Here is a 26,271-nt window from a genome sequence, read left to right as displayed (position 1 = left end):
AGACTATAGTACAAAGCTATGGTAATCAAGACAGTATGGTACAAAAACAGAAATACAGATCAATGCAACAGGATAGAAAGCCCAGAGATAAACCCATGTACATATGGTCACCTTATTTTTGATAAAGGAGGCAAGAATACACAATATAGAAAAGACAGCCTCTTCAATAAATGGTGCTGGGAAAACTGGACAGCTACATGTAAAAGAATGAAATTAGAACACTCGCTAACACCATACACAAAAATAAACTCACAATGGATGAAAACCTAAATGTAAGGACAGACACTATAAAACTCTTAGAGGAAAGCATAGGCAGAGCACTCTGACATAAATCACAGCAAGATCCTTTTTGACCCACATCCTAGAGAAATGGAAATAAAAACAAAAATAGACAAATGGGACGTAATGAAACTTAAAAGGTTTTGCACAGCAAAGGAAACTATAAACAAGACCAAAAGACAACCCTCAGAATGGGAGAAAATATTTGCAAATGAAGCAACTGACAAAGGATTAATCTACAAAATTTACAAGCAGCTCATGCAGCTCAATATCAAAAGACAAACAACCCAATCGAAAAATGGGCAGAAGACCTACATAGATATTTCTCCAAAGAAGATATACAGATTGCCAACAAACCCGTGAAAGAATGCTCAACATCACTAATTATTAGAGAAATGCAAATCAAAACTACAATGAGGTATCACCTCACACCAGTCAGAATGGCCACCATCAAAATACCTACAAACACTAAATGCTGGAGAAGGTGTGGAGAAAAGGGTACCCTTTGCACTGTTGGTGGGAATGTAAATTGATACAGCCACTATGGAGAACAGTGTGGAGGTTCCTTAAACAACTAAAAATAGAACTAGCATATGACCCAGCAATCCCACTACTGGGCATATACCCTGAGAAAACCATAATTCAAAAAGAGTCATGTACCACAATATTCATTGCAGCTCTATTTACAATAGCCAGGACATGGAAGCAACCTAAGTGTCCATCGACAGATGAATGGATAAAGAAGATGTGGCACATATATACAATGGAATATTACTCAGCCATAAAAAGAAAGGAAATTGAGTTATTTGTAGTGAGGTGGATGGACCTAGAGTCTGTCATACAGAGTGAAGTAAGTCAGAAAGAGAAAAACAAATACCGTATGCTAACACATATATATGGAATCTAAAGAAAACAAAAAATGGTTATGAAGAACCTAGGGGAAGGATGGGAATAAAGACACAGTCCTACTAGGGAATGGACTTGAGACACAGGGGAGGAGGGGAAGGGTAAGCTGAGAGAAAGTGAGAGAGTGGCATGGACATATACACACTACCAAATGTAAAACCGATAGCTAGTGGGAAGCAGCCGCATAGCACAGGGAGATCAGCTCAGTGCTTTGTGACCACCTAGAGGGGTGGGATAGGGAGGGTGGGAGGGAGGGAGATGCAAGAGGGAAGAGATATGGGGATATATGTATATGTATAGCTGATCCACTTTGTTATAAAGCAGAAACTAACACACCATTGTAAAGCAATTATACTCCAATAAAGATGTTTTTTAAAAAAAAAACTGATTAGAACCAAATGGGCCCAAGATGGCGTACAAGTCAACTTCCACTAGACCTTGAGCCTCAGTATATGCTCACTGTAACACATCAGCAAGCTAAATGACACACCCACAGGCGCCATGACAGTTCCAAGACAGACCATAAGGATCACAAAGTAGGCAGTGGCCCAATTCCTGGAAATCCCCACCCCTTCCCAAAATAGCTGGAATACTCCTTCCACTCATTAGCCTATGAAATTACCCACCCCTGTAAAAACTCACAACCCCATACCCTGGTACCACTCTCGCCTTCTGAGATGGCCCACACTCTGTCTGTGGAGTGTGTTTCCCTCTAAATAAATCCACTTCTTACCTATCACTTTGTCTCTCACTGAATTCTTTCTGCAATGAGACATCAAGAACCTGAGCTTCATTAAGTCCTGAAACCAAGTGTGTGATCTCAGTTGGAGGTATCACCTGTCCGTTTTGTCCCGGTTCGAGTGCCGGCCACCTGGGTTCGAGTTCCCAATCAGGGTTTTGGCTGGGTTCAAGTCCCGGCTGCGTGGGTTCAAGTCCCAATCTGAGGTGCACGGTTTCACTTGCATTTTATTCCCTAACCCACTGAGTTCACTGATATCCCTAGCAACTACCACAGTGACTGGAACTCATCAATCATTCCAAAAAAATTTTTTTAATTAAATATCAAGTTGGGCAGGAAATAGAAAGTCAAAAAAAAAACTGGGAATGATTAAAGATTTTCCTAATTTAAAAATGACATGATGAAATTGGTATTTTAAAAAAAAATCCAGCACTACTGTACAGGCAGAAGAAAGGAAGGCCAAGAAAGAGCCTACAAGTCAGGTGCAACCCTTCAGACACAAAGTGATGGTGATAACAGCCTTAAGGAACTGCAAGGCTGGCCACACAGAAAGAAGGATAGACCTACCCTGAAATTCTGTTGCTCAACAGGAGCACCGGCCAATGAAAGTTTCTGTAACGATGTAAATACTCCACAGCTGCACTGTCCAAAATGGTAGCCATTTACCACAGGTGGCTTCTGAGCACTTGAAATGGGGCTAGAGAAACTGAATTCTTTATTTCATTTCTTTTATTTTAATTAGCCACATGCGGCTAGTGGCTACTGTATTGGACAGCACGGCTGTAGCTAGCTAGCAAGTGAAAGACCAGCAGGTTTTTTTATTTACTAAAAGGAAGCACTTTGTAGCAATTACAGATCCCAACAATGGAATGAGCTCCTTCTCAAGGTCATCTCAGAAAGCCCAATGAAAAAGGAAATAACATTTTTTTTTTTTTTTTTTTTGCGGTACGCGGGCCTCTCACTGTTGCGGCCTCTCCCGTTGCAGAGCACAGGCTCCGGACGCGCAGGCTCAGCGGCCATGGCTCACGGGCCCAGCTGCTCCGCGGCATGTGGGATCTTCCCGGACCGGGGCACGAACCCGTGTCCCCTGCATCGGCAGGCGGACTCTCAACCACTGCGCCACCAGGGAAGCCCGGAAATTAACATTTTTGGACACAATCTTCCAAAAGATCCCAGCATTAGGATGGGTGGGAAGCTGGCCTACAAAGAATCACATTATTTTACACCTAGTAAGGACTTAAAGACCATTTTTACGCAGAAGAAAACTCTTGGTTTGGAAGTCAGACGAGCTCCCTGAAGCACACAGCATGTCAGTGACAGAACAGAAACTGAAAGTCAGATCTTAAAACTCTAGGTTCTCTTAATTATCTTGATTGTGATAATTTCACAAGTATATACATATATAAAATATCACCAACTGTACACCTTAAATTTGAGTCTTACTGTAGGTTAATTTACTTCAAAAACATTGCAAAAACAAAAGCACACAAATCCACTGCTACACCTTCCTATATCAAGTCTTCAGTTCTATCTCATAGAGTTGTTGCAAGGAATAAGGTAGTTAACATATTTAAAGACTTAGAACAGTACTTGGTGTGGAGTAAGAACTACTGAAATGTAAACTGCATTATTATTATTAGATGTTAGAATTCTGCCCTACTGACCAGTTTGGAGAAAAGTAATGGAAAGAAGAGTAAACAGATTTGGAGTCAGAAACTCCAGATCATAGTTCTGGTTCTTGGAGAATCTCTCTGAGTCTCAATTCTTTGTAAAATGAGTTAGCTGGACAAGATAATCTCTAAAGTGCCTTTCCAAACTAAAGATTTCAGACATGGACTAGGATAAGAGTTGTAGGAATGGAAAAGAAGGATGGATATGGAACTCTTAGGGATGAACTGATAAGATTTAAGAACTGGCTAGATACGAAGAATGATGGAAAACAATGAGTCAACCGTGAACACAAAGTTTTAAGCTTTGGATAACTCAAGTTTAAATAGAAAGAGGAGCATGTTGACCCAACAGACATATATTTACTATTTTAATAAATCAGTAGGTTCTCCATGGAAATGAATATTCATGACCTTCTGGATCAAAATGTCAACCAGCATATATTTAATATATTTAGCATATATTTAAAATGTATGCTAAAACCAAAATCTCTTCTCATGAGATTATTGAAAGCTATGTTAAAATGAAATCCCTATGGATTCACATGGGTAATTATAATTAGATAATTATACTTAGTATATTTAAAGACATCCATCCCAAAGTATCAAATTTATCTTTAAAAATCGATACATTCATCAGTCATCAAGAAACTAATCTCTTGACGAACTCTTTCTATGTGGAAACAATCTAAGCCTAGAGGCACAGAGCTGCCTGTAAATGTTACAATGGAATCTCGGACAAAGCATTTTAGCCTGTTTTCTCTTAGACATAAGCTCATCTTCAAATACCTAAACCTCAATATTACATCTCATGCACTATACGGAACACGTTTTCAGTATCAGATCCCACAATAAATGATTGTGTGCCCTTAAGCAGCCTTCAGAGAATCATGGTTTCATCAGTATGACATCCAAAAGAGGATCTCAGAGTGCGCTGAGGATCAGACTTTTCAAGATTCTAACTCACTCCTTTCAGAGATGTGATCAGTCCAGCAAAGTTATGCTGACATTCTGATGGGTTATATTCCACTACATTGTACTGATGCAACATTCCTGGACAAAAATATAAAGATCGCAGTTGCTTATGTTTCATAGACTGAAGCAAAAAAAAAAATCTTGCCAACTTTTTGATGATCCTTCAAGGGCAACATTTCAAATATAATATTCTTCTCTGGACACTGAACAATATTTCAGTTATAACTGACTGTTGGGTCAACATTTGGGTTAAATCCCAGAACATTTTTTTAAATAAAATTGTTTATGAAATGTTGCAGTTTAAGACTATGTGCACACTTAGACATAGCCAAAATGGACCAATTTACGAGAAGATAAAATAAAAAATGTCGTTGATTAGCCTAGAACAGCAACATAAAAAATTCTTAGTTGCAAGGCAAAGCAAATGATATGCTAAAATATACTGCAGGAAAGAACTGAGACCACTTGGGGAATGAGTCACTTAGAGTCATATCTTCCAGATATCTTAGTTAACACTTTCTGTTGAGGACCTAATTTTACCTCTTAGAATTCTCTCTAAGCAGAGAATGGTTCCTATCATTCATATGGTTCCTACCTTTGAAAATGGTACATAAAAAAGGTATTTTTTTCTTTTCTTAATAATTAAGGGTCATCATTAAGAACATTAGTCACTGAGATGTGGTAAAGATGTAGACATAAATGCAGATTTATATATATTATATGGGATAAAGGGAAGAGATGGAGCTTTCCCTCTGGCAACTGCATCAAACTTGATTTCCTTTACAAAAAGAGAAATAAAAACTCCCAGTGACACCTTGTTTTTTTGTTCATTTACCGATTTTCCATAAAAGTATAATGAAGCATACGAAACTGTATAATATGCTACACAGTATAATATAATAACCTTTTACAAAATTAAATAGTGGGCTGAATCCTGACGCCATCTTCTTCCAAACGCTTTCACTATCCTCAGGAAAAATCAGCTTTTTTCCCCATTAGTATCAGTAAAGTTCAACTCATCTCTGACTTTCAAAACTTTACCAGTTTTGTGAGCCCCCACTCCTCTGTTTCCCTTGCACTAAGTTTGTTTATGGAACGTATCTCACTTCATTTTAAAAATATGAAATGGCATGAATGCGGGAAGACTTAGTCTATACAGTTTTCATTTTACTAAAAATAGAAAGAGGACAATGACGTCTGCTAAACTGGGCATCAGGTCTTAATTTTCTCCAAGTCCAACTTCATATTTCATTTGCAAGAGAACTCCACACTTAGGCAACACTATAATGAGAAGATTCAAGATCCCATAGGGTATCTGGATAGGATCAATTTTCTCATAATTTCTATAACATTTCACTTTTTGAAAAACTTCTGTATAGAAGTAAACTCAAGTTCAAACTATCAAGATGGAGGACAAATAGAGGGAGTTCTGCAACTTCTCCCCTGAAAAGTGAATGTAGAAAAGGCTCAATAAATGTTAGCTATCACTATTCAACAAATATGCATTAAATATTTATTATTTTCTAGGCATTAAGCAGAAACAAGAAAAAAAATCAGCCCTCAAGGGCTTCCCTGGTGGCGAAGTGGTTGAGAGTCTGCCTGCCGATGCAGGGGACACGGGTTCGTGCCCCGGTCTGGGAAGATCCCTCATGCCGCGGAGCGGCTGAGCCCGTAAGCCATGGCCGCTGAGCCTGCGTGTCTGGAGCCTGTGTTCCACAACGGGAGAGGCCACAGCAGTGAGAGGCCCGCGTACCGCAAAAAGAAAAAAAAAAAAAAAGAAAAAAAAAACTTACTATAAAAAAAAATCAGCCCTCAAGTTGCTCACAACTTACAGTGAGTTGCTTACAGTCTTAACAAAAATATAGATGGTTCAGCAGCCTAAATTTGCTCATAAAAACCTTTTGTAATCCAAAAGCATTAAACCAAAGACTTTTACAGGAAAAAGAAATACTGTTTTTCAGTTCTGTTACTTCATTGCATCATTGTACATGTAGTGAAATGTCACTGTATAGAAAAGTAAACTGCTTACATTTAGTAAAACAATCTGCTAACATGTCAGGTTTAAATCTCATGGCAGAACAAATATTGTTTTATATATACAAAGTTTAAGCTCAGAATAACTTTTTTTACATGTACAAGTCTGATCTAACATACCCTTGCTTGTTCCACACTCTTACATAACCTAAAATCCTGAACAAATATAAACTAAGTCCAGGTATATAAATAACAATTATACTGACTGAATAATATTTACCTGACATTCTCATTTTGAATCACATATAGATGTTCATTTTATCTAAGATTAGCATATGTGTATGTATTTCTGTCTTAGAACAAAATTGAGAAACTAGTTTCTAGCTTACTAGTATGTGTTACCGCACAAACTAATGTCCTCTCTAGTGCATTGTGACCTAGCCTGTTACTATACAGATGCACCTTTAAAGGAACCAGACTCCAGAAAGGTACAGCAGCATCTTGCAATTACACATGCCCACACCCGCAAGAGCTGTCTTACGCCCTCACGGATGTGCCGCCTCAATCAAGAGCAGATCACTGCTTCTCCACGCAGAGTGATACTAACCACCACCCCCAACACACATACGCACCCACATACATAATGACTTCATACTCTTGTGATGTGAGAGGAATAAGGGCTCCGGAATCAGGCACAGTTAATGTCAAATCCCTTCTCTGAAACTCAGAAGTTCATTTCTGAACTCAAGTTTACTTGTGTTCTGTATTCCTTCACTACAAGAGAATTTGTTTTTGTTTGGCAACTTTTGTTAAGAATAACTGTTCCAAAATCCCAGGGAAATCAAGGATCAAGGTACCCAAGATTTTCCCCCTTCTTCAAAATGTTTTCCTAAAAGACATAAGAGGCATCTGCAACAAAGGCATTTACAGGGGTGTGTGGTTTATGATCATTTACTTAATTTTATATTTATATCTAGGCACATTTCTATAGGTACATTATGTACTACAATAAAAAACAATAAAACAAAATGCAAAAATGCCTCTCTACCCACTGTCATCCTCAGTAAAATGTATTTTCTACAAAATGTTTAAAAAAAAGAAAACCTGAATCCTTTCTTCATGTACTCAGTAGGATATAGGATAAATAATTTCCTGTTCTGCATGCAATTTGGCACAATTTACTCCAGTTCAAATTAGTTAAAGATTTTTTTAAATAGAGGGAGTTTACATTTGTTTCTAATGAGGCTTCTTACATTAAAGAACCGCGAAAATACTTAAATACTTTTAGGCAGTTTGTGATAAAATCACGGTGAGCTACATAGAATAAATCACTCTTTTTAAGTAGGTATATAAATAATAGTGATTGCCTTTTTAAAAATTCAAAGACAAAGAAGAAATCCTATAATCTGACATCCTAATAATTTGTGATATTCCACATCCAGAAAGAATGGAACACAAAAAGTTACCATCTGCTGTCAAACAACAGACAAAAAGAGGAATGTCTTAGCCAAGAAAACAGAATGGAGCTACATGCTCATAGCAAACAACATCTGCGACATACCTTGATCAATACAGTCTTCAGCAAGAGCAAAGAGCTGAGGTGAGCGTTCCTCAAGCAACTGCTGGTGAATATTCACACATCTCAAAGTCCACCATGGCAAGCTCTAGAAAAAGGAAACACCAACGTGTTTACGTTGAATTAAAAGGACCCTTAGGAAAAAAATTTCACATTAATTCAAATCAATTTTTAAAATTTTTTTTACATTTGTGAGATTAAATTTACCCTTCAATAAGCTGCTATGTCTTCAGTAATAATACCAAATCCACTGCCATGTCTTCCAGGAGAATAACATCTCTCCTCCATTCTCTCAAAGCCTGTATTTGTAGCCAGTTGGGCTTCCTGATGTCATTTCGAACTTACCATTTCCTCCTTTAAAATGCCTACTGTAGGGCTTCCCAGGTGGCGCAGTGGTTGAGAGTCCGCCTGCCGATGCGGGGGACGCGGGTTCGTGTCCCGGTTTGGGAGGATCCCACATGCCGCGGAGCGGCTGGGCCCTGGGCCCGGCTGAGCCTGCGTGTTCGGAGCCTGTGCTCCGCAACGGGAGAGGCCACAACAGTGAGAGGCCCGCATAACGCAAAAAAAAAAAAAAAAAAAAAAAATGCCTACTGTAATCGTGCTGCTCTGCCGTGACACTCTACCAGCACCATAACCCAATACCAACAATCCTAGGAGGCCTCCCCCAAGAACCTCCTATGGGGTGATTTTTTTCCCTCATCTCAACTTCCAGCACATTGTTTGCACCTCTCTTTGCAGACACACTCCACCGTATTCGTGTATGTCATCCTAGCTTTCAATGCTGTCTGCCATCTAGCCAACAAGATGAGGAATCATGTCTTACTCATCTCTGTATCCTCCTTGAAGCAACGTATGCTACGCAAACTACAAGGTAAGATATACCCTGGGTTCAGATATTCCCCAAACTGGGAAGATCTCTTCCACACCCTCTTCCATGAAGCCTTCTCCCACTAGTAGGGCACACACTGGTCTCTCACTTCTCTAAACTTCCACACAGTGCTTAGAAGTTAGCACTACACTGCAGAGCTCTTGTTTTTCAAGTGTGTAAATACCTGGTCCATATATTTTGGAGGGTAGAAACTGCATTTTATACATTATCTTGACTAATGCACAGGCTGAGAACACAGTAGCTTTTTCTCAGTTCTCTGATGCTTACTCTTACTTTTCAACACATCCTTATTAAACAACAACAACAAACAACAACAAGCCAATACAGAAGCATACGCAGTGAAGATGAAAGTCTCTCTTCTGCTGCCTCAGCGTCATTCTCCTCCCCCAGAAAAATCCATGACAAAGGTTTATATTCTTCTAGATCTTCTGCTATGCATGTGTGTGTGTGTGTGTGTGTGTGCACGCGCGCATGCATGCAAGTAGTATTAAATATTTTTGATAGGCTCATTAAATTACCAAGTATGATCATGCATTGAATCATCTAACGTAATTACAACTATGTTACTCTAAATTATATTGCACAAAGGAGTGAAAAATTAATTTTCCTTTTTTTTTTTAAAGCAATACCTACTAATAGGAGATCAAGCTTAACTACCAAAAGCATTTTCTTTTTTACTTGAACTTAATTTCTTCATTTGATTAAGGGGTAAAACTGCTTGCTCCCCTTCTAAACTACACACAAATGCTACAACAATCAAAAAATCACAAATGAATTGACCCTCTGACAAAACCTTTTCTAATTATTAATGCTGTTCCCTCAGTCCATCTAAGGAAAGGAAAGGTAGAATTATCTAATAAAGTTTCACATCATTTTTAATTTAATTCCCTGAGGTGCTGTCTCATTTTCATTCTTTTCCTATCACTAGGCTGATGAAGTCAGTCTATATTTCAATTATCTGTCCCTTATCTGCTGTCAGCCAATAAGTGAGTCAGGTCTGGCAGCAGTCTTTCCTTTTCTAGACATGGGAATTTAGATCGATCCGGTCAAAGAGACTGCCCTTTTAAGAAAACATACAACATAAGATGCTCAACTCTTAAAATCAGATCTATAAACTAACTCTTAACCCAAAATCTTCAGATGGGAGAAGGGGGAGTGTGAAACAAAGAAAGAAAGCATAGCCTATTTTTCTACTAGAAAATATAAGTGCCTTTTTCTATCTGTCAGGAATCACTTAATAGACAATTTGAGGCATTAATAAAAAAGAAAACTAGAAAAAAAAAAAAAGAAAAAGAAAACTAGAAGCCTTGCTTTAGATAGTTCCTAGATCCTGTCTCCTGATTATCGCACTTACTACAGAATATTCTGATTGACAAGTCACACTAGTCAATAACCTCCTAGAAGGCAGGGAGCATGAGTGTACTCAAAAGAAACCCAACTTAGTCCATTTTATAAATAAGAAAACTGATATTCAGAGAAATTCACTGGCCTAAGGCCACACGGTTGTTAAGTGGCTGAGCCAGACAAACTCTGGTCTGATTCCAAAGCCAAAATTCTTTTTACTCAACATTCACATATTACTAACACTAGTCTATCCACTTCACAGACTAGGGGGGTGGGGGAAAATCATCTTCTTTTATAGTTCCACAAAAATAAAATCATAATAAACAACCTGATATGTTCCTTAAGATCCAGCCATTTCAAAATTAATTTAAAAGGTTAAGATTAACTTGGATAAGCATGTCATGCTTCTTTATCATTTTATCTTCATTTCTCAAAGAAATCATTTTTAACATCATCGTTTACAGAATAATATATCAAAGACCCAAAGGAAAGAAAACTATAACATTTCAACTGAAAGGCAAGGTTTCAGCACAGAATGATCTTTGCATGGAGATGTACAAGAAAATAGGGTTTTGAAAGAGAAGTTAAAAGCTGTTTAGCATCTGCCAAGAAACTCAGGTAACTTATGTCTCCAATCCTATGACATCTGCAACCAGCAGTTCACATATTTACTTGTTCTCCTAAGCTGTTGATACTATACGTATCTTTTTACAAATGATGCTTAAAGAAGGTACTTGCTGATGAAAGTTTTCCACCAAGAAAACTGTATCACTAATTCATTGACCATTAGTCTCACTAGAAAGAAAATAATGCCATTTAGCAACCTCATGCTTTGATGATACTTCCTTTAGGGCCAAGTACTAGTCAGTCTATAAGATCATTTAACTCAGATCAACTTGGGAAAACGTTTTTTTATTCAAGCTAACATCACTAAACAAAAAAATCAAAGATAAGGTCTTATATCTGCTAGGATATGTTGAAACCCATCTATTAAAAACACTTCTCTTGGGCTTCCCTAGTGGTGCAGTGGTTGAGAGTCTGCCTGTCAATGCAGGGGACACGGGTTCGTGCCCTGGTCTGGGAAGATCCCACATGCCGCGGAGCGGCTGGGCCCGTGAGCCATGGCCGCTGAGCCTGTGCTCCGCAACAGGAGAGGCCGCAACAGTGAGAGGCCCGCGTACAGCAAAAACAAAAAACAAAAAAAAACCTTTCTGGTACAACTGATTCCAAATCATCTGTCCTCATGAGAGCTGCTGAAAGAGGCATGATTCCCTTCTTACCTCCTCTTTGTCACAACTTAAAGGCTTAGGAAAGTAAGGCCTTATACAGTACAGACCAAGTCCACATTTTGCCCATAGAAATACTGTGTTTCTTAAACTTTTTCAGCCAACACTTGGAAATTGGGAGATCTCACATAAAATTTAGATTTACTATTTCTGGAAATACAAGCTCTGTATGCCCAAGTTGCAACAATCAGGACAGGAGTCAGGAAGCTACAGCCTATGGACCCAAACCAGCCCACCACCTGTTTTCCTATAGCCTAAAACCAAGACTTGTTCTTACATTTTTAAATCATTGCAAAAAAAAAGAAAGAAAGAAAGAAAGAGAGAAAAATAATATTTTGTGACATGTGAAAAGCATATGAAATGTAAATTTCAGTGTCCATAAATAAAGCTCTATTGGTACACAGTCACACCCATTCACATACATATCATCTACAGCTGCTTTCACACTACAAGGCAGATTGAATAGTTAGGTGCACAGAGTTGAGCAGTTGTGACGGAGCCTGCACACTGCACAGCTGACAACCTCCACTACACCTCAAGGACTTTCTTCGAATCTCTCATGTGGTTTTCGTCACCTCCTATGCGTAATAGCTATCCGTATCAGTGCTTTTCTCACTAATTTATATGTGACCTAAAGAAACCATATAACAGACATTCAACAAATGCTCTACTAAATCCAACCCAAATATGAAACAAGGTAGGATGTGAGCCAAGAAACAGTAATCAAGAAACAGCTTCCCTGGTGGCACAATGGTTAAGAATCCACCTGCCAATGCACGGGACACGGGTTCGAGCCCTGGTCTGGGAAGATCCCACATGCCGTGGAGCAACTAAGCCCATGTGCCACAACTACTGAGCCTGTGCTCTAGAGCTGCGAGCCACAACTACTGAGCCCGCGTGTCACAACTGCTGAAGGCCACACATCTAGAGCGCGTGCTCTGCAACAAGAGAAGCCACCGCAATAAGAAGCCTGCTTGCTGCAACTAGAGAAAGCCCGTGTGCAAGCAACAAAGACCCAACGGAGCCAAAAATAAGTAAATAAAATAAATAAATTTATTAAAAAAAAATTTCTAGGAGCTTTAATAAAAAACAGTAAAAAGTGAAATTAATTTTAAAAAAAAAGATCTACTGAAAGTGCTATACTTCTGGCTACTCATTATCCTTACATGAAATTCACAAAAAACTATGAAGGGTGTTTTAAACCTATTTTTAAGATTCAGAGAATGAACATTTATACACATGCAAATATACACACAACACATATACACAACCCCATTAAAGAGGCTCAACATCTCATTTTATACTAGACGAATCTCATGAGAGGAGACAGTTTTTGCTTATTTTCATCAGATTTTAAAATTAAACACCTAAAGAAGACTTAGAAAACAAATATACCAAGACATTTTCAGCATCACACCTAAAGTTTTATGCTAATCGGCACAAAAGTCACACCTGGGTCTGAATCTCCTGGCTCCTTTTCTTCCCTTACCTGAATAGCTGTCAGCCTATGTCTTACATTCACTAGGGAAATTCGTGCTAATAATAGCAGTACAGGCTTCAAGGTCAGGCTGTAGATTGATTCACCATCTAGAATGAGCAAACTCAGAACAAGTGCATCCAGTCCTTTGACCTGAAAAAAAAAAATTTAAGATGATATAATTTAGCAACATATTAATCGTTATATGTTTTACAAGAATACATATTTTCCAGGTAATCAGCTGTGAAACACAGGCACTGATCTATTACACAGCAGTTGGCACTGGACGGAGTCCTAACATTACAACTCCAGCCTGCCCTGACAGACAGCTGCCTGCTTGTACTTTAGAGAACAGGGCAATCAAGAAAATGCTACTATTTTTTTTTTTAATTTGCTTTTCCCAAGTTGCACCCTTTGTTCCAAAATAAATTTATTTTATTTATTTATTTATTTATTTTTGGCTGCACTGGGTCTTCACTGCTGCGCATGGGCTTTCTCTCATTGTGGCAAGCAGGGGCTACTCTTCGTTGCGGTGCACAGGTGCCTTCTCTTGTTGCAGAGCACAGGCTCTAGGCGTGCAGGCTTCAGTAGTTGTGGCACACGGGCTCGAGAGTGCAGGCTCAGTAGTTGTGGCACTTGGGCTTAGCTGCTCCGTGGCATGTGGGATCTTCCGGGACCAGGGCTCAAGCCCATGTCCCCTGCATTGGCAGGCAGATTCTTAACCACTGCACCACCAGGGAAGCCCAAGAAAATGCTACTATTGAAGAAGCGTCATGACTTTACAGATTTACTTACAACAAAATAGCTTCTCAATAAAAACCATCCCTATGTGAAAGTATTCATATTAAACACCTACATTTCATATATGCTTCACCAGCTGGCTAATGTCATTACAAACCATTGCTGCTCCATAATTACTATAAAGCCAAAAAACAACATGGTCTTACATATCAAATGCTGAGTAGGCATACAATCATGGACCAATGTGAACTGAGGCTGCCCAAAAGGGATGCCTCTGAAAAATCTACTTCTTACTGAACAGAGATTTTCTACAACAGACCAAGCACCTGTGTTTTTAAAATGTGGACTGAATCATTTTGACAGTCACCACAAAATCGATAGTAGGAATGCTCAATGTTAGGAACATGGGCTGTAAGTCACAGACACAGGATAGGGTCCTTTTTCTGATTATTAATTTGTGGGCATAGGTAATTTTTTTTTTAACTGAAGCCTCTGTTTCATCAGTTATAAAATAAAATAATAGAACCTAAACCTCACAGGGTTCTTGTAAGGATTAAACAATCCAAGTGATCAGTGTCTGGCTCAATGCTTTGTTGAAACATTCAATAAAGGTAAGAAAGTAATAGCTGTGGGTTCATCCTCTGTCTAACTTTCATCATTACTGAAAAGTGTACTAGAGGAATAAAGACAACGTGAATGACCACCACCAAACCACAAATAAAGCTTACTGTTACCTACACTGAGGGTAGAAGGAATTTTTTTTTTAAGTTCAATAATCAAGGAACTATTTAAGTACTGTAACTGCCTCAACTTCAGAAGAAAACAGATACAAAAAAGTTAAGTGCAGTCCAAAATCACACAGAAGTTATCAGCATTTGAACAGACATTACAGCCCAAGTTTTCCAACTCCCAAACCAGTGTTCTTCCTACCACCTCATGCTGCCTTCCCCTCAGACCTCTCTACCTCTTCCTGCCCCTCAGCAAGCTCCTGGGCTATGCTAAGCATGAGGAAGTCCTCAAGGACAGGGCCAGGATCACTTCTAGACTTCTGACTAGGACAACTGCATGATGGTAGTGTGGGTCACTGAGACACAGACACCAGAAGAAGACCTGGTTTGGAGAAGAACCTCACCATGAGTTCAGTCTTGGACACAATGAGTCTGAGGTACATTGTGAGACCTCCAAGTGGAGGTACCGAATACACAAGTGAATCTACTGCTTAAGAACTAGAGAGAAGGGCTTCCCTGGGGGTACAGTGGTTAAGAATCCGCCTGCCAGTGCAGAGGACACGGGTTCGAGCCCTGGTCCAGGAAGATCCCACATGCCGCACAGTAACTAAGCCCGTGCGCCACAACTACTGAGCCTGTGCTCTAGACCCCGTGAGCCAGAACTACTGAGCCTGCATGCTGCAACTACTGAAACCCGCGCACCTAGAGCCCATGCTCCGCAACAGGAGAAGCCACCGCAATGAGAAGCCCGCACACCACAACAAAGAGCAGCCCCTGCTCACTGCAACTAGAGAAAGCCCACGCACAGCAACAAAGACCCAATGCAGCCAAAAATAAAATAATAAATAAATAAATAAATTTTTTAAAAAAAGAACTAGAAAGAAGACCCTGCCTAATGTGCCCAAGTTGGACCTGCAGCCTCATCAAATCATCTTGCCATTTAGATGGATTTAACAATCTTTATTTCCTAACATCCAAACCAAGCTGGTGAAGTATAAGACATGCCTTTAAGGAAAAGAATCCTTATTCTAATCACATTGAGATGAGAAAGATGTCTACCTGTTGTAGCATAAATTTAGATCATTTTCTTCTAAACGAAATCTTTAAAGATAACAAACAAGTAATTTAACAGGGCAACAAATAAAGAATTACACAAAGAGATACTCCATGATATACTACTTGGATCTCATTACCTCTGATACTCAAAGGTTTAGTTGGTTACCAAACCTCCTACTCTAAGTCCTCTGGAAATGTCATTATTTGGGTAAATAATAAATAAATAAAGGAGTGAATGCATGAATAAACAAATAAATAAACTTCTTTTCCTAGAGTTACCTTGCATCACCATCATTAAAAAATTAAATGCTTTCCTATCTTCCTGTGACATAACACTGATATTCCAACCGAATTCTAAATGTGCTTCCAGAGGTTTTGGGAAATGGCTGAGTTTTAAAGAGGATTGTGGGACTTCCCTGGTGGCACAGTGGTTAAGAATCCGCCTGCCAATTCAGGGGACACGGGTTCAGGCCCTGGTCCAGGAAGATCCTACATGCTGTGGAGCAACTAAGCCTGTGAGCCACAACTACTGAGCCTGCATTCTAGAGCCCATGAGCCACAACTACTGAGCCCGCGTGCCACAACTACTGAAGCCCACGCGCCTAGAGCCCGTGCTCCACAACAAACCACTGCAACAAGAAGCCCACACACCACAACAAAGAGTAGCCCCCGCTCACTGCAACTAGAGAAAGCCCGTGTGCAGCAGTGGAGACCCAACGCAGCCAAAAATAAATTTTAAAAAAATTAATTAAAAACAAAACAAAAAAAACTGGTATGTACATACAATGGAATATCATTCAGTCTTAAAAGTAAGAAAATTCTGACATGATACAACATGGATAAATCTTGAGGATGAACAATACATACTACTATATGTAAAGCAGATAATCAGTAAGGATGAGTGTATAGCACTGGGAACTCTACTCAGCACTCTGTAATAACCTATAAAAGAATCCAAAAAATAAATAAATAAAGAGAATTGTTTATATTCTCAATTAAAACAGACAAAATGAAGGTTACAATTCCCTTAGGAACGACTCCTCAGTCAAGAGAGCATATGACATACAAAAATACTTATTTATCAGAATAGTGAAAAAAAGTCAACATCTGAGATAAACTTAATATAAAACTAGATTACTAGGAGATCAACTTTTATGTGTGAGAGGTGACCTACTCAGAAATGAACCGTCACTGCTATTCCCCTGAGGCTGGTTAGCACCAGAGGTCAAAAAACAGTGCTAAAAATGCCAAGGCCGTAATTTAGAGGCAGGGAAAATTAATTTGGCTTTGATGACTATACTCCATGACCATAAAGTATATTCACAAATATTTGTCCTTCACAAGAACTATGAAACATAAATCAGCACAGGAAAATGACAACTAGAAAATACTGATGTGCCACTCCCCAGTTTAAAAACTTCAACTCCCTTTATCTTCCAAATTCTCAGATTGCTGGTATAGAGTATAAACTGAATAATCCTCTCAAAAACAACATGACATGACCAAGAAGAGCTGAACATGCATATACCCTAGGGCACAGCAACTCCACTCACAGATATATGTCCTCAGCAGAGCTTCCCAACTCAGTGCTGGAAAGCATTTCCACGTGTGGCAAAATATCAATCCCCTTAGTCCTCAGCGGTTGCCCGACTACAGCCTGAGGGCCAGTAAAAACAGCCTCTTCCATCTAGCACACTGCACCAAACACTATCCCTTTTTTTTTAAGCATATGCTGTGCTTGGAAATTCTTGCAAATGATTCCCAGAAGACGTGTTCCTAATAGCACTGTACATAATATATTGCAAAAAATGGAAACATCCCATGTGGCCATTGAGAGTAGAACAGATATATAAACTGTGGTATATTCATACAACTGGAATACTATGCAATAGTAAAAATGAATAATAGTATAATTTCAGAAATACACCACTGAGCAAAGCAAGTCACAGAACACACACAATTTGTTTCATTTATATAAAGTTCAAAAACTGGCAAAACTAAACAATATGTCCTCTGGGGATACATACATACATAGGTGCTAAAATCATGACGAAAAGCAATGGAGGACTTCCCTGGTGGTGCAGTGGTTGAGAGTCCACCTGCCAATGCAGGGGACATGGGTTCAAGCCCTGGTCCGGGAAGATCCCACATGCTGCGGAGCAACTAAGCCCGTGCGCCACAACTACTGAGCCTGCGCTCTAGAGCCCGTGAGCCACAACTACTGAAGCCCGCGCGCCTAGAGCCCGCGCTCTGCAACAAGAGAAGCCACCGCAATGAGAAGCCCACGCACTGCAACGAAGAGTAGCCCCCGCTCTCTGCAACTAGAGAAAGCACTCCTGGAGCAGTGAAGACCCAACGCAGCCAAATAAATAAATAAAATTAAAAAAAAAAAAAAGCAATGGAATGTTAACACAAAATTCATGAGAGTGGTTCATGAGAAAGGGGGCCAGGGATACCACCAGGAAGCACACACAGGGGACCTTGTAACCCTGTATTTCCCAACCTTTTCCAAGTCAGAGCAAATGCATAAGATGCTATTATTTGTAGTGCACATCAGGTAACTAGAGAAGGCTACTACACCAGACGAGACCAGTTCAAAAGCTCTCCCCAGCCCTGGCCCCACACAGCTACTGCAATGGCAAAGGGGCTCAAAACCTGGGGAACAGCAGTCGGGAAGCTCTGTTCTACAATCCTGGTGATGTTCTCTCTCTCAAGCCGGGTGGTGGGAACAAAGGAGTTTTGTTATTTAAACTGTACACATTCTGTATGCTTTTTGGAATGTATGAGGCACTCTTTTTTTTAAGATTTTTTTTTTTAATGTGGACCATTTTTAAAGTCATTATTGAATTTGTTACAATATTGCTTCTGTTTTTTGATTTTGGTATTTTGGCCACGAGGCTTGTGGGATCTTAGCTCCCAGAGCAGGGATTGAACCCACACCCCCTGCATTAGAAGGCAAAGTCTTAACCACTGGACTGCCAGGGAAGTCCCATATGAGGCACTTCTAATAAAAAAATTAAAAACAAGGTCTTATTTAAAGTTTCCTATGATTTGGTCTGAGCCCCATCAAGGCTGACCTTTTACTGCTGCTCCAACAGGCTCAAAGCATCCGTTTCCCACAAACACCGCACTCTTCTCCCCTCTAAATTTCTGCTCATGTGACTGCACCTAGAACGTATTTCTTTCTCTTCTCTACCTGTCCATTTCCTCATCATCTTTCAGGTTCTAACTCAAGGTCCACTCTTTTTTTTTTTTTTTTAAATTTTATTTTTGATGATGAGAAACAATGTCGTATTTTATTTTATTTTTTTTTGCGGTGCGGGCCTCTCACTGTTGTGGCCTCTCCCGTTGTGGAGCACAGGCTCCGAACGCGCAGGCTCAGCGGCCATGGCTCACGGGCCCAGCCGCTCCGCAGCATGTGGGATCCTCCCGGACCGGGGCACGAACCCGTGTCCCCTGCATCGGCAGGCGGACTCTCAACCACTGCGCCACCAGGGAAGCCCTCAAGGTCCACTCTTGACGAAAAGGTCTTCTCAGACAAAATTCACTTTCCACACGTCTTCATTAATTTCAGTATTTCTTTTTTTTTTTTTTTTGATGTTGGGGGTAGGAGTTTATTAATTTATTTTATTTATTTTTGCTGTGTTGGGTCTTCGTTTCTGTGCAAGGGCTTTCTCTAGTTGTGGCAAGCGGGGGCCACTCTTCATCGTGGTGTGCAGGCCTCTCACTATCGCGGCCTCTCTTGTGGCAGAGCACAGGCTCCAGACACGCAGGCTCAGTAGTTGTGGCTCATGGGCCTAGTTGCTCTGTGGCATGTGGGATCCTCCCAGACCAGGGCTCGAACCCGTGTCCCTGCATTAGCAGGCAGATTCTCAACCACTGCACCACCAGGGGAGCCCTAATTTCAGTATTTCTTATAGGTTGAACCTCTCATGTAACCCATTTCTGTACTGTTTGAATTGTTACCTAACTTTACAGGTGCTTCTACTTTAGTATAGCAGAAAGAGTACTGAATTCGGACCCAGAAAATGTGTGTTCCAATCCCCCAGCTATAAGGGCCTCTGACAAGTTTCTTTCACCACTGTGAGCATCAGTCTTCTCATCTAGAGAATACGTCAAATTGATATAGCATACATGAATGAAGCACCACTCCAACCACACGTTAGCGCTCAGTACGTATTTACGACTTTGTCTGGTGGGTTTCTAACCTGCACTATAGGGCAACAGAGGCCAGAAACTGTTTTATACACAGTAAGAGAGGGAATGAGACATTCCTTATAAGTAATTTCCTAGATAATTGAAGCATATCTCTTTAAGTGCCAAAATCTTGGGGATTTTATTTTAACCATTTTGGATGAAAACTTTTGTAAAGTATAGATTAAATTCCCTTCTTAGACATAAGATACGGAAGAGCTTTTAACCTTTCAATTACAATTTAGGGCCAGCATTATGAATCTCAATTACTCTACTGCAATATAACATAATGACTCAGTAAACTGATGTGTACAGAGGCTTCAGATTATGACTGCTTTTGTATTTCTCTTTCCAACCACCATCAAATTATTAACACTAATCTCTAACAACTACATTCCCCTTTCATTTGTTACTTCTAATTCTGAGAAACCAGGTAACAGTAAATAGGTCCCTTTTGCTGTGCAAGTTTTGGATGCTAAGCGCAGCCTTCCAGGCTGAGTGGTCGATAGTAATGCTCTAGTTCTGAGGTGGCTGGATAAATCAGTTACCATACTTCTTTTCAGAGCATGTCATATCCTCCAAGCCCTGAGTATATGTGCTCAAACAGTACTGAGGAATTCAAACTGCAAGCTCTACCGATGACCTACTGATGCAGGTCAATAATATTATCTCCATATATGGATAAGAAGAATCATTATCACCATGGAGCACCTCTGTGCCAGACACTGTAAGTATATACAAATAAGTATATCTGTGACATAAAGGAAATCACCCCTGGGAACTGTTAGTAAGGACAGCAGCAAAAGTTTCCTGCAACAAAATTAAACAGATCTCCACATTCTCTGCTTTGCCAGAAAAGATCTTTATGTAACTGTGGTAACACATGCAGCTGGGTGACTGGTGCAGCTGCCTGCACTTTAATAAAAAGAGCAGCTAACAGAGCTCCATAAAATGGGGAGCATCTGAAGAGGAGTTTGAGTCTGATAATGGAACTTCTGGAATTGAAAATCTGATCAATGAACAAGCATTCTTAGTAGGTTCTGTACAAGCAATAAAGTCATGTTTCTCTCCTACCTATTATTAACTCCAGTTTATAAAGAGCCGTTCCTAAAGAATAAACAACACAATAATACCTATAAATGACATTTCCAAGAAGCGTACCTCACTAAACTGCTGGAACAAAACAGACGGCAGAAAATCCTGAGGGTGTAAATCAACAAGAGGCCCCGTCCAGTTACTCTGAACAAAAAGTTGCAAACTGCTCACACCAAGTAGGAATATCAGCTGCTGTCTGCATATAAGAATAAAGAAATAAACATGAGCCACTATCACTGTATAACCACAAACACACTATTTCATTTCAGTTTTATTAAGAAAAATGTAAGAATCAACATTTATTGAGATTATCTGAGAGTATTACAAAAAAAAACTTCTGAAACAATTTAGATCTGCAATGTCCAATATTATCACCATGAGCCACATACGGCTGCTTTAAATTTAAATTAATTACAATTAAATAAAATTTAAAATTCAGTTGCACTGTCCACATTTCAAGTGCTCAATGGCCAAACGTGGCTACTGGCTACCGTACTGTACGGCGCAGATACAGAACATCTCCATCATCACAGGAAGTTCTCCTGAACAGCACTGGTTTAGGACCCTATCAGGCACTTAGAATTTTGTCTATTTGTGTTCTATTTAACAGCTCTGACACTGGATGGAAAACTGATTTTATACAAAAGAAAGCTGACAACAAAAAGTTGTTTTCAAATATTTTACTGATCCTGTACTACCAACTATTAGAACAACAACAACAAAAAAAAACCCTAGAAATTTCACTTGAACCCATTCCTTTTCAATCCTACTTTGGCTGAAGACAGGAGTGGGTAGGTAAACCTATACTGCAAAGGAGAGATTTAAAAAAAAACTTTAAGCTTTGTGGGTCACATGTGTTTCTTTTTTTCCAACCCTTTAAAAATGTAAACATCATTCTTAGGCACTTTGGACTTGCTCCACCAGCAGTAATTTGCCAACCCCTAGGTTAAGACACAAATAGGTGGGGATTCAACTCTAAGGAACAGCAGCCAGAGAATCCTGTAGCTTCACACTGAAGGAAAAATAAAAGCAGTCACCCTCTTCTTCCCATATCCCCTAGGTCCTACCTCAAAAGGAAGATTCTTTAAGGAAAAAAAAAAATCAAGCCTACAAGCCTGTGGTAGCTGGAGTGCTCTGGATGTAGCACAACTGACAGCAAAGAATGAGCAGAAAACAGGTGACAAAAGAGGCTGTTTGTAATTAGAAGTCAGGAAACTTGAGGAAACAGGTGTGCAGCAAGATCTCAAAGCCTTAATATAACTGTCATAACTAAAAATCAAAATCCTTAAGGGGAATTGAGTTTAATTTCCAAATACCTCATAATGAGGTAACTGAAATGTCTCTTCTCAGCTCTGTGTGACAAGCCGAATTCTGGTCTACCAGTGTATGATGTATTTGTGTGTATGTGTGTTTTCATGTGCACCACACAAAGCTAATGGCTATGATACCACACATACATCTGACAGCAAAATAATAGTCAGGAACAACATCAGAGGAATGTAAACTACTAGTAAACCAGAAAAATAAAAATGAATGACACTAATTTTTTAAATAAAATGCCTATAGTAGCACTCTTTTGTGAACTCCTTATAGATACAGATTATGTTTTATTCATCTTCACAACCTCAACACCTAGCCAGGAGTTGATTTGTTGAAGAACTAAATGAAGCCATTCCCTAGAAATAATGGTAAAACAAAACTGTGTTTTAAAGACAACTAAAGCTTGATGTGGTTGCCAGAGATGCTAGGGAAAAGGAAGGTATATTAACAAACTAACAATAGTAAAATATAAGCCACTGAAAAACTTAGGTTACACTGCTGTGTAACTATCCATTATATTTAATCCTATAAAATTACATAAACGTCAATGGAAGAAGATAAACCAAGGGTTCCATAATAAAAACATTAAAGATAACCTAAAACATAATAAAAGTAGTTATAATTATCACTCAGCAATCTACAAACAGCAAGATGGAGAGTGTACACTTTCAAGTTAAAAGAGAAGAAGATCTGAAGTCTTGTCTATGGCTAAAACCTATGAGACTTAAGCATTTAGAAACTCAGTGGGTTAGCAGCTACCACCCAGTCATAAGTCAGTGTTATATATGAAACCTGTATATCCTACACGACTTTACCTTTTCATTCTCAATGGTCCTCTGGACAGAAACTCTTATATAGATTATTTGGTACATCATGAGTCCTGAGTAAACATAAAGCCAGGTTTTTCAACAACTGCAAAAATCAGTGCCTTACACTGTCAAGGCAATATTAAATGTATTCAGAATCTGTTTCCCTACGAAAATTTCAAATAAAATTCTACCTTCTGGTTTTGTCCAAATCTGTTGAGTAATCCAGGAATGTTACTATCTGCTTCTCTAGGTAGCTGTCAATCTTTTCTTCAGTCATCGTTGCTGAATTTAAAATACTTTGAGTCAATGAATTTAAGAATATGGCCTCATAGTTCCCTTCTAGCAGCAATTGTAGGAAAGATCCACTCTCTGTAATAGAAAAAAATTAGTCCAATAATCCAAAGAACAACTGCTTTCATACCATAAAAGGTAACTATTATCATTTCAGCATGCCAAAAAAAATGTATATACTTAGAATGCTTCCTATACATTAACCACAAAGTACTGAGCAAATGCCCATCACTTCTCCTAGAATTAGAAGCTCATTCATACCATGAGCAGCATGTCAGAAGTTAGACCCAGAAATAATATTCCTCATTAGCAAGTAACATCAAAAGGAATTCTGCTGGGAATTCAAAAGAATTCCTACTGACAACAGAAAAGTTTCCTTACAAAGTTTCCTTTCACGATCTGGCTCCTCCTACCCCCACTGTCCTCCCTGATGAAAAGCTGGTTCACTCATTGTTCCCCTAATATCCATATGCACATTCTGCCTCCACACTTTTACACTTGTGACTCCTCCTGGGGAACTTTTCCACTTGTCAGTCTTACTCTTTAAACAAAAATCAGGTCAAGTTTGACTTGTTCCATGAGACTTCCAGACCCAAACTTCAGAAACTACCTCTCTCCTGAAGCACCTATTGCGTATACACACAAACACGGGTCCGCGCACACATACATACACACACAAATATATAGGACAGGACATATACTGTCCTACATTGTTATTTCTCTTTTGGGTCGAGCCTAAATCCCACAAACAGATGTGCCTATATCCCACTAGTATATGTGCCTTTTAACTCTTTCTCTCTCCGGTAAATGTGCTTTGCTTACAAGATTACATCTTTGCTGCCTCATTTCAGCTGTTGTGCTTACCAGCTGTGTGACCTTGAATAAATTACTTAATCTGTACTTAAATGCCTCCATCTGCAAAACGGGAATAAAAGTAGTGTCTACCTTACAGGTCTATTCTAAGCATTAAATGACTGAAGAAATGTTAAGGGATTAGAACAACAATTGACATTATTATTGAACCCGGACGGTGAGAAGTTTGGAGTAAAGACATGCACGGAGCCTTTGGACCGCGCCCACTATGTCAAGGATGCGGCAACCCAAAGCATTAGGAATCAGATAGATTTGGGTAGGAAAAAAATAAAACCAGAAGGGATGAGAACCCAGCCGCCGCCACCCCTTCTCCCCACAGTCCTCACGCTGGCCTCAGTCCCTCCTTGGCAGGTGCACCCCTCTCACCCGAACCGGCGACTCCCTCTTGCTTCCACTGCTGCAACTCAGCCTCAGTGGGGAAGCCCCTCAGTAGGGCCAGCTCCGGGGTCCACATCACCTCAGATATCGGTGCAACCAAAACAGAGTCCTACGAGGGTCACACAGGAGTCAACAAAAGAAAGTGAAAGGAAGAGGGTCCAAAGACGTCGAAGAGTAGTGGCGACAGTTCCTGTAAGCACATCCACAGCCCTAGAACCCCATGTGCGGACACCGGCACAAGGAGGCGACCATAACGGTAGCGCGGAGAACCCTGGGAAGAACACACAAACTCTCAGGGACCCGCTTCCGCCTAGGAGGCCAACCCGAGTCCTTGGTACTGAGCATGCCCAGTAGGAATGCCCCACCCCGAGCAGGGGAATGGGCGGTGTTTGGAGGGCGTGGCCGACCTCAGCCCTGCCCCCAGGGGTGCTGCCGAAGGAGTGGAGGGCGTGGAGTCATCTTGTACCTCCCACCGAGGAGGCAGGTTGAAATGCAGTTCGAAGTCGCGATTTTGCCTAGCTGCGGTTTACTTGGAAGGTCTAAGCCTTTGATTCCTAAACCTGTTTGGGTCAGAACCCTCCAGACTACCTGATGAAAGCCATAGTCCTTCCCGCAAAAGCACGTGGACCCTTACCACCAACACTGGGGTACCATTTCATGGAGTTAAAGTCCCTCTGAAGTGGAGTCTGTGAACCCCAGGTTAACAACCCCGTCAGCTGGGCTTCCCTGGCGCCACAGTGGTTAAGAATCCGCCTGCCAATGCAGGGGACACGGGTTTGAGCCCTGGTCCGGAAAGATCCTACATGCCGCGGAGCAACGAAGCCCGCGCGCCACAATTACTGAGCTCTAGAGCCCGCGAGCCACAACTACTGAGCCCACGTGCCAGACTACTGAAGCCTTTCCGCCTGGAGCCCGAGCTCTGCAACAAGAGAAGCAACCGCAGTGAGAAGCCTGCACACCACAACAAAGAGTAGCCCCCGCTCACCACAACTAGAGAAATCCTGCGTGCAGCAACGAAGACCCAACGCAGCAAAAAATAAATAAATTAAAATTAAAAAATACTGGAAAAAAAAAAAAGAACCCTGTCAGCAGAGGTCTTTATTCTTGAATGTATTCAAGTGTAAGAAAAGTATCCGGTTTTGATGCTGCCACTACATAAATCATAATTAGGTGGGACATCTGGCCCAGCCACTGGTGCGGAGAAACTTTTGGAGGCTAGACTGTGAGAAACCTCCCAGCCCTGCGTTCCTGCTGCCGGCCCAGAGCTGGCGCCTTAGTCGCACGTCTTTTAATCTTCATAGCCGCACTCCTAGGCCAAAACGGAGCACTGAGAGCCGGACTTGGTGGAACAGGACTCTGCCCCAGTCACCTTGAAGCCTGCACCGTGAGTGCGCCTGCCGTACACGATCCAGGAGAAAGCTGCAGGGTGACACTGACCACTCGGGATTCATGGAAGAATCAAGTGCAGTTCTGGAAGAGCCTTGCCCAGTACCGGCTCCAAGGCGAGAAGCGAAGTAATTCTTTTTTTTTTTTTTTTTTTTTTACAACTTACACATACTTTATTTACTTGACTGAAAGCTTTATGGTACATAAAATGCTTCCTATAGTTGATCTCAGCTTTGTTCACACGGAAGTGAGTTGCGTCTGGGTTTTCTGTGCTCAAGACTGCTCAAT

The 26,271-nt window shown here is 40.3% G+C and overlaps 1 protein-coding gene across 1 annotated transcript in view; it reads right to left on the bottom strand.

The window, feature by feature from the left end:
• TTC27 (tetratricopeptide repeat domain 27) overlaps nucleotides 1-24,847 on the bottom strand; it is a 186,848-nt gene extending 162,001 nt beyond the window's left edge. Inside the window, exons 1-5 of the mRNA XM_082852062.1 lie at nucleotides 24,586-24,847; nucleotides 23,247-23,424; nucleotides 20,993-21,122; nucleotides 13,125-13,265; nucleotides 8,102-8,204 (exon numbers count right to left, since the gene is read on the bottom strand). Coding sequence (XP_082708188.1) covers nucleotides 8,102-8,204; nucleotides 13,125-13,265; nucleotides 20,993-21,122; nucleotides 23,247-23,424; nucleotides 24,586-24,673 — 640 coding nt within the window. The 5' untranslated portion in view covers nucleotides 24,674-24,847. The remainder of the gene's footprint in view (nucleotides 1-8,101; nucleotides 8,205-13,124; nucleotides 13,266-20,992; nucleotides 21,123-23,246; nucleotides 23,425-24,585) is intronic.
• Nucleotides 24,848-26,271: the final 1,424 nt, after the last annotated feature.

The sequence above is a fragment of the Leucopleurus acutus genome (genome assembly GCF_964270905.1).
Source record: "Leucopleurus acutus genome assembly, chromosome: 12".
Classification (NCBI taxonomy): Eukaryota; Metazoa; Chordata; class Mammalia; order Artiodactyla; family Delphinidae; genus Leucopleurus; species Leucopleurus acutus.
This window is presented reverse-complemented; position numbering and strand designations above follow the sequence as displayed.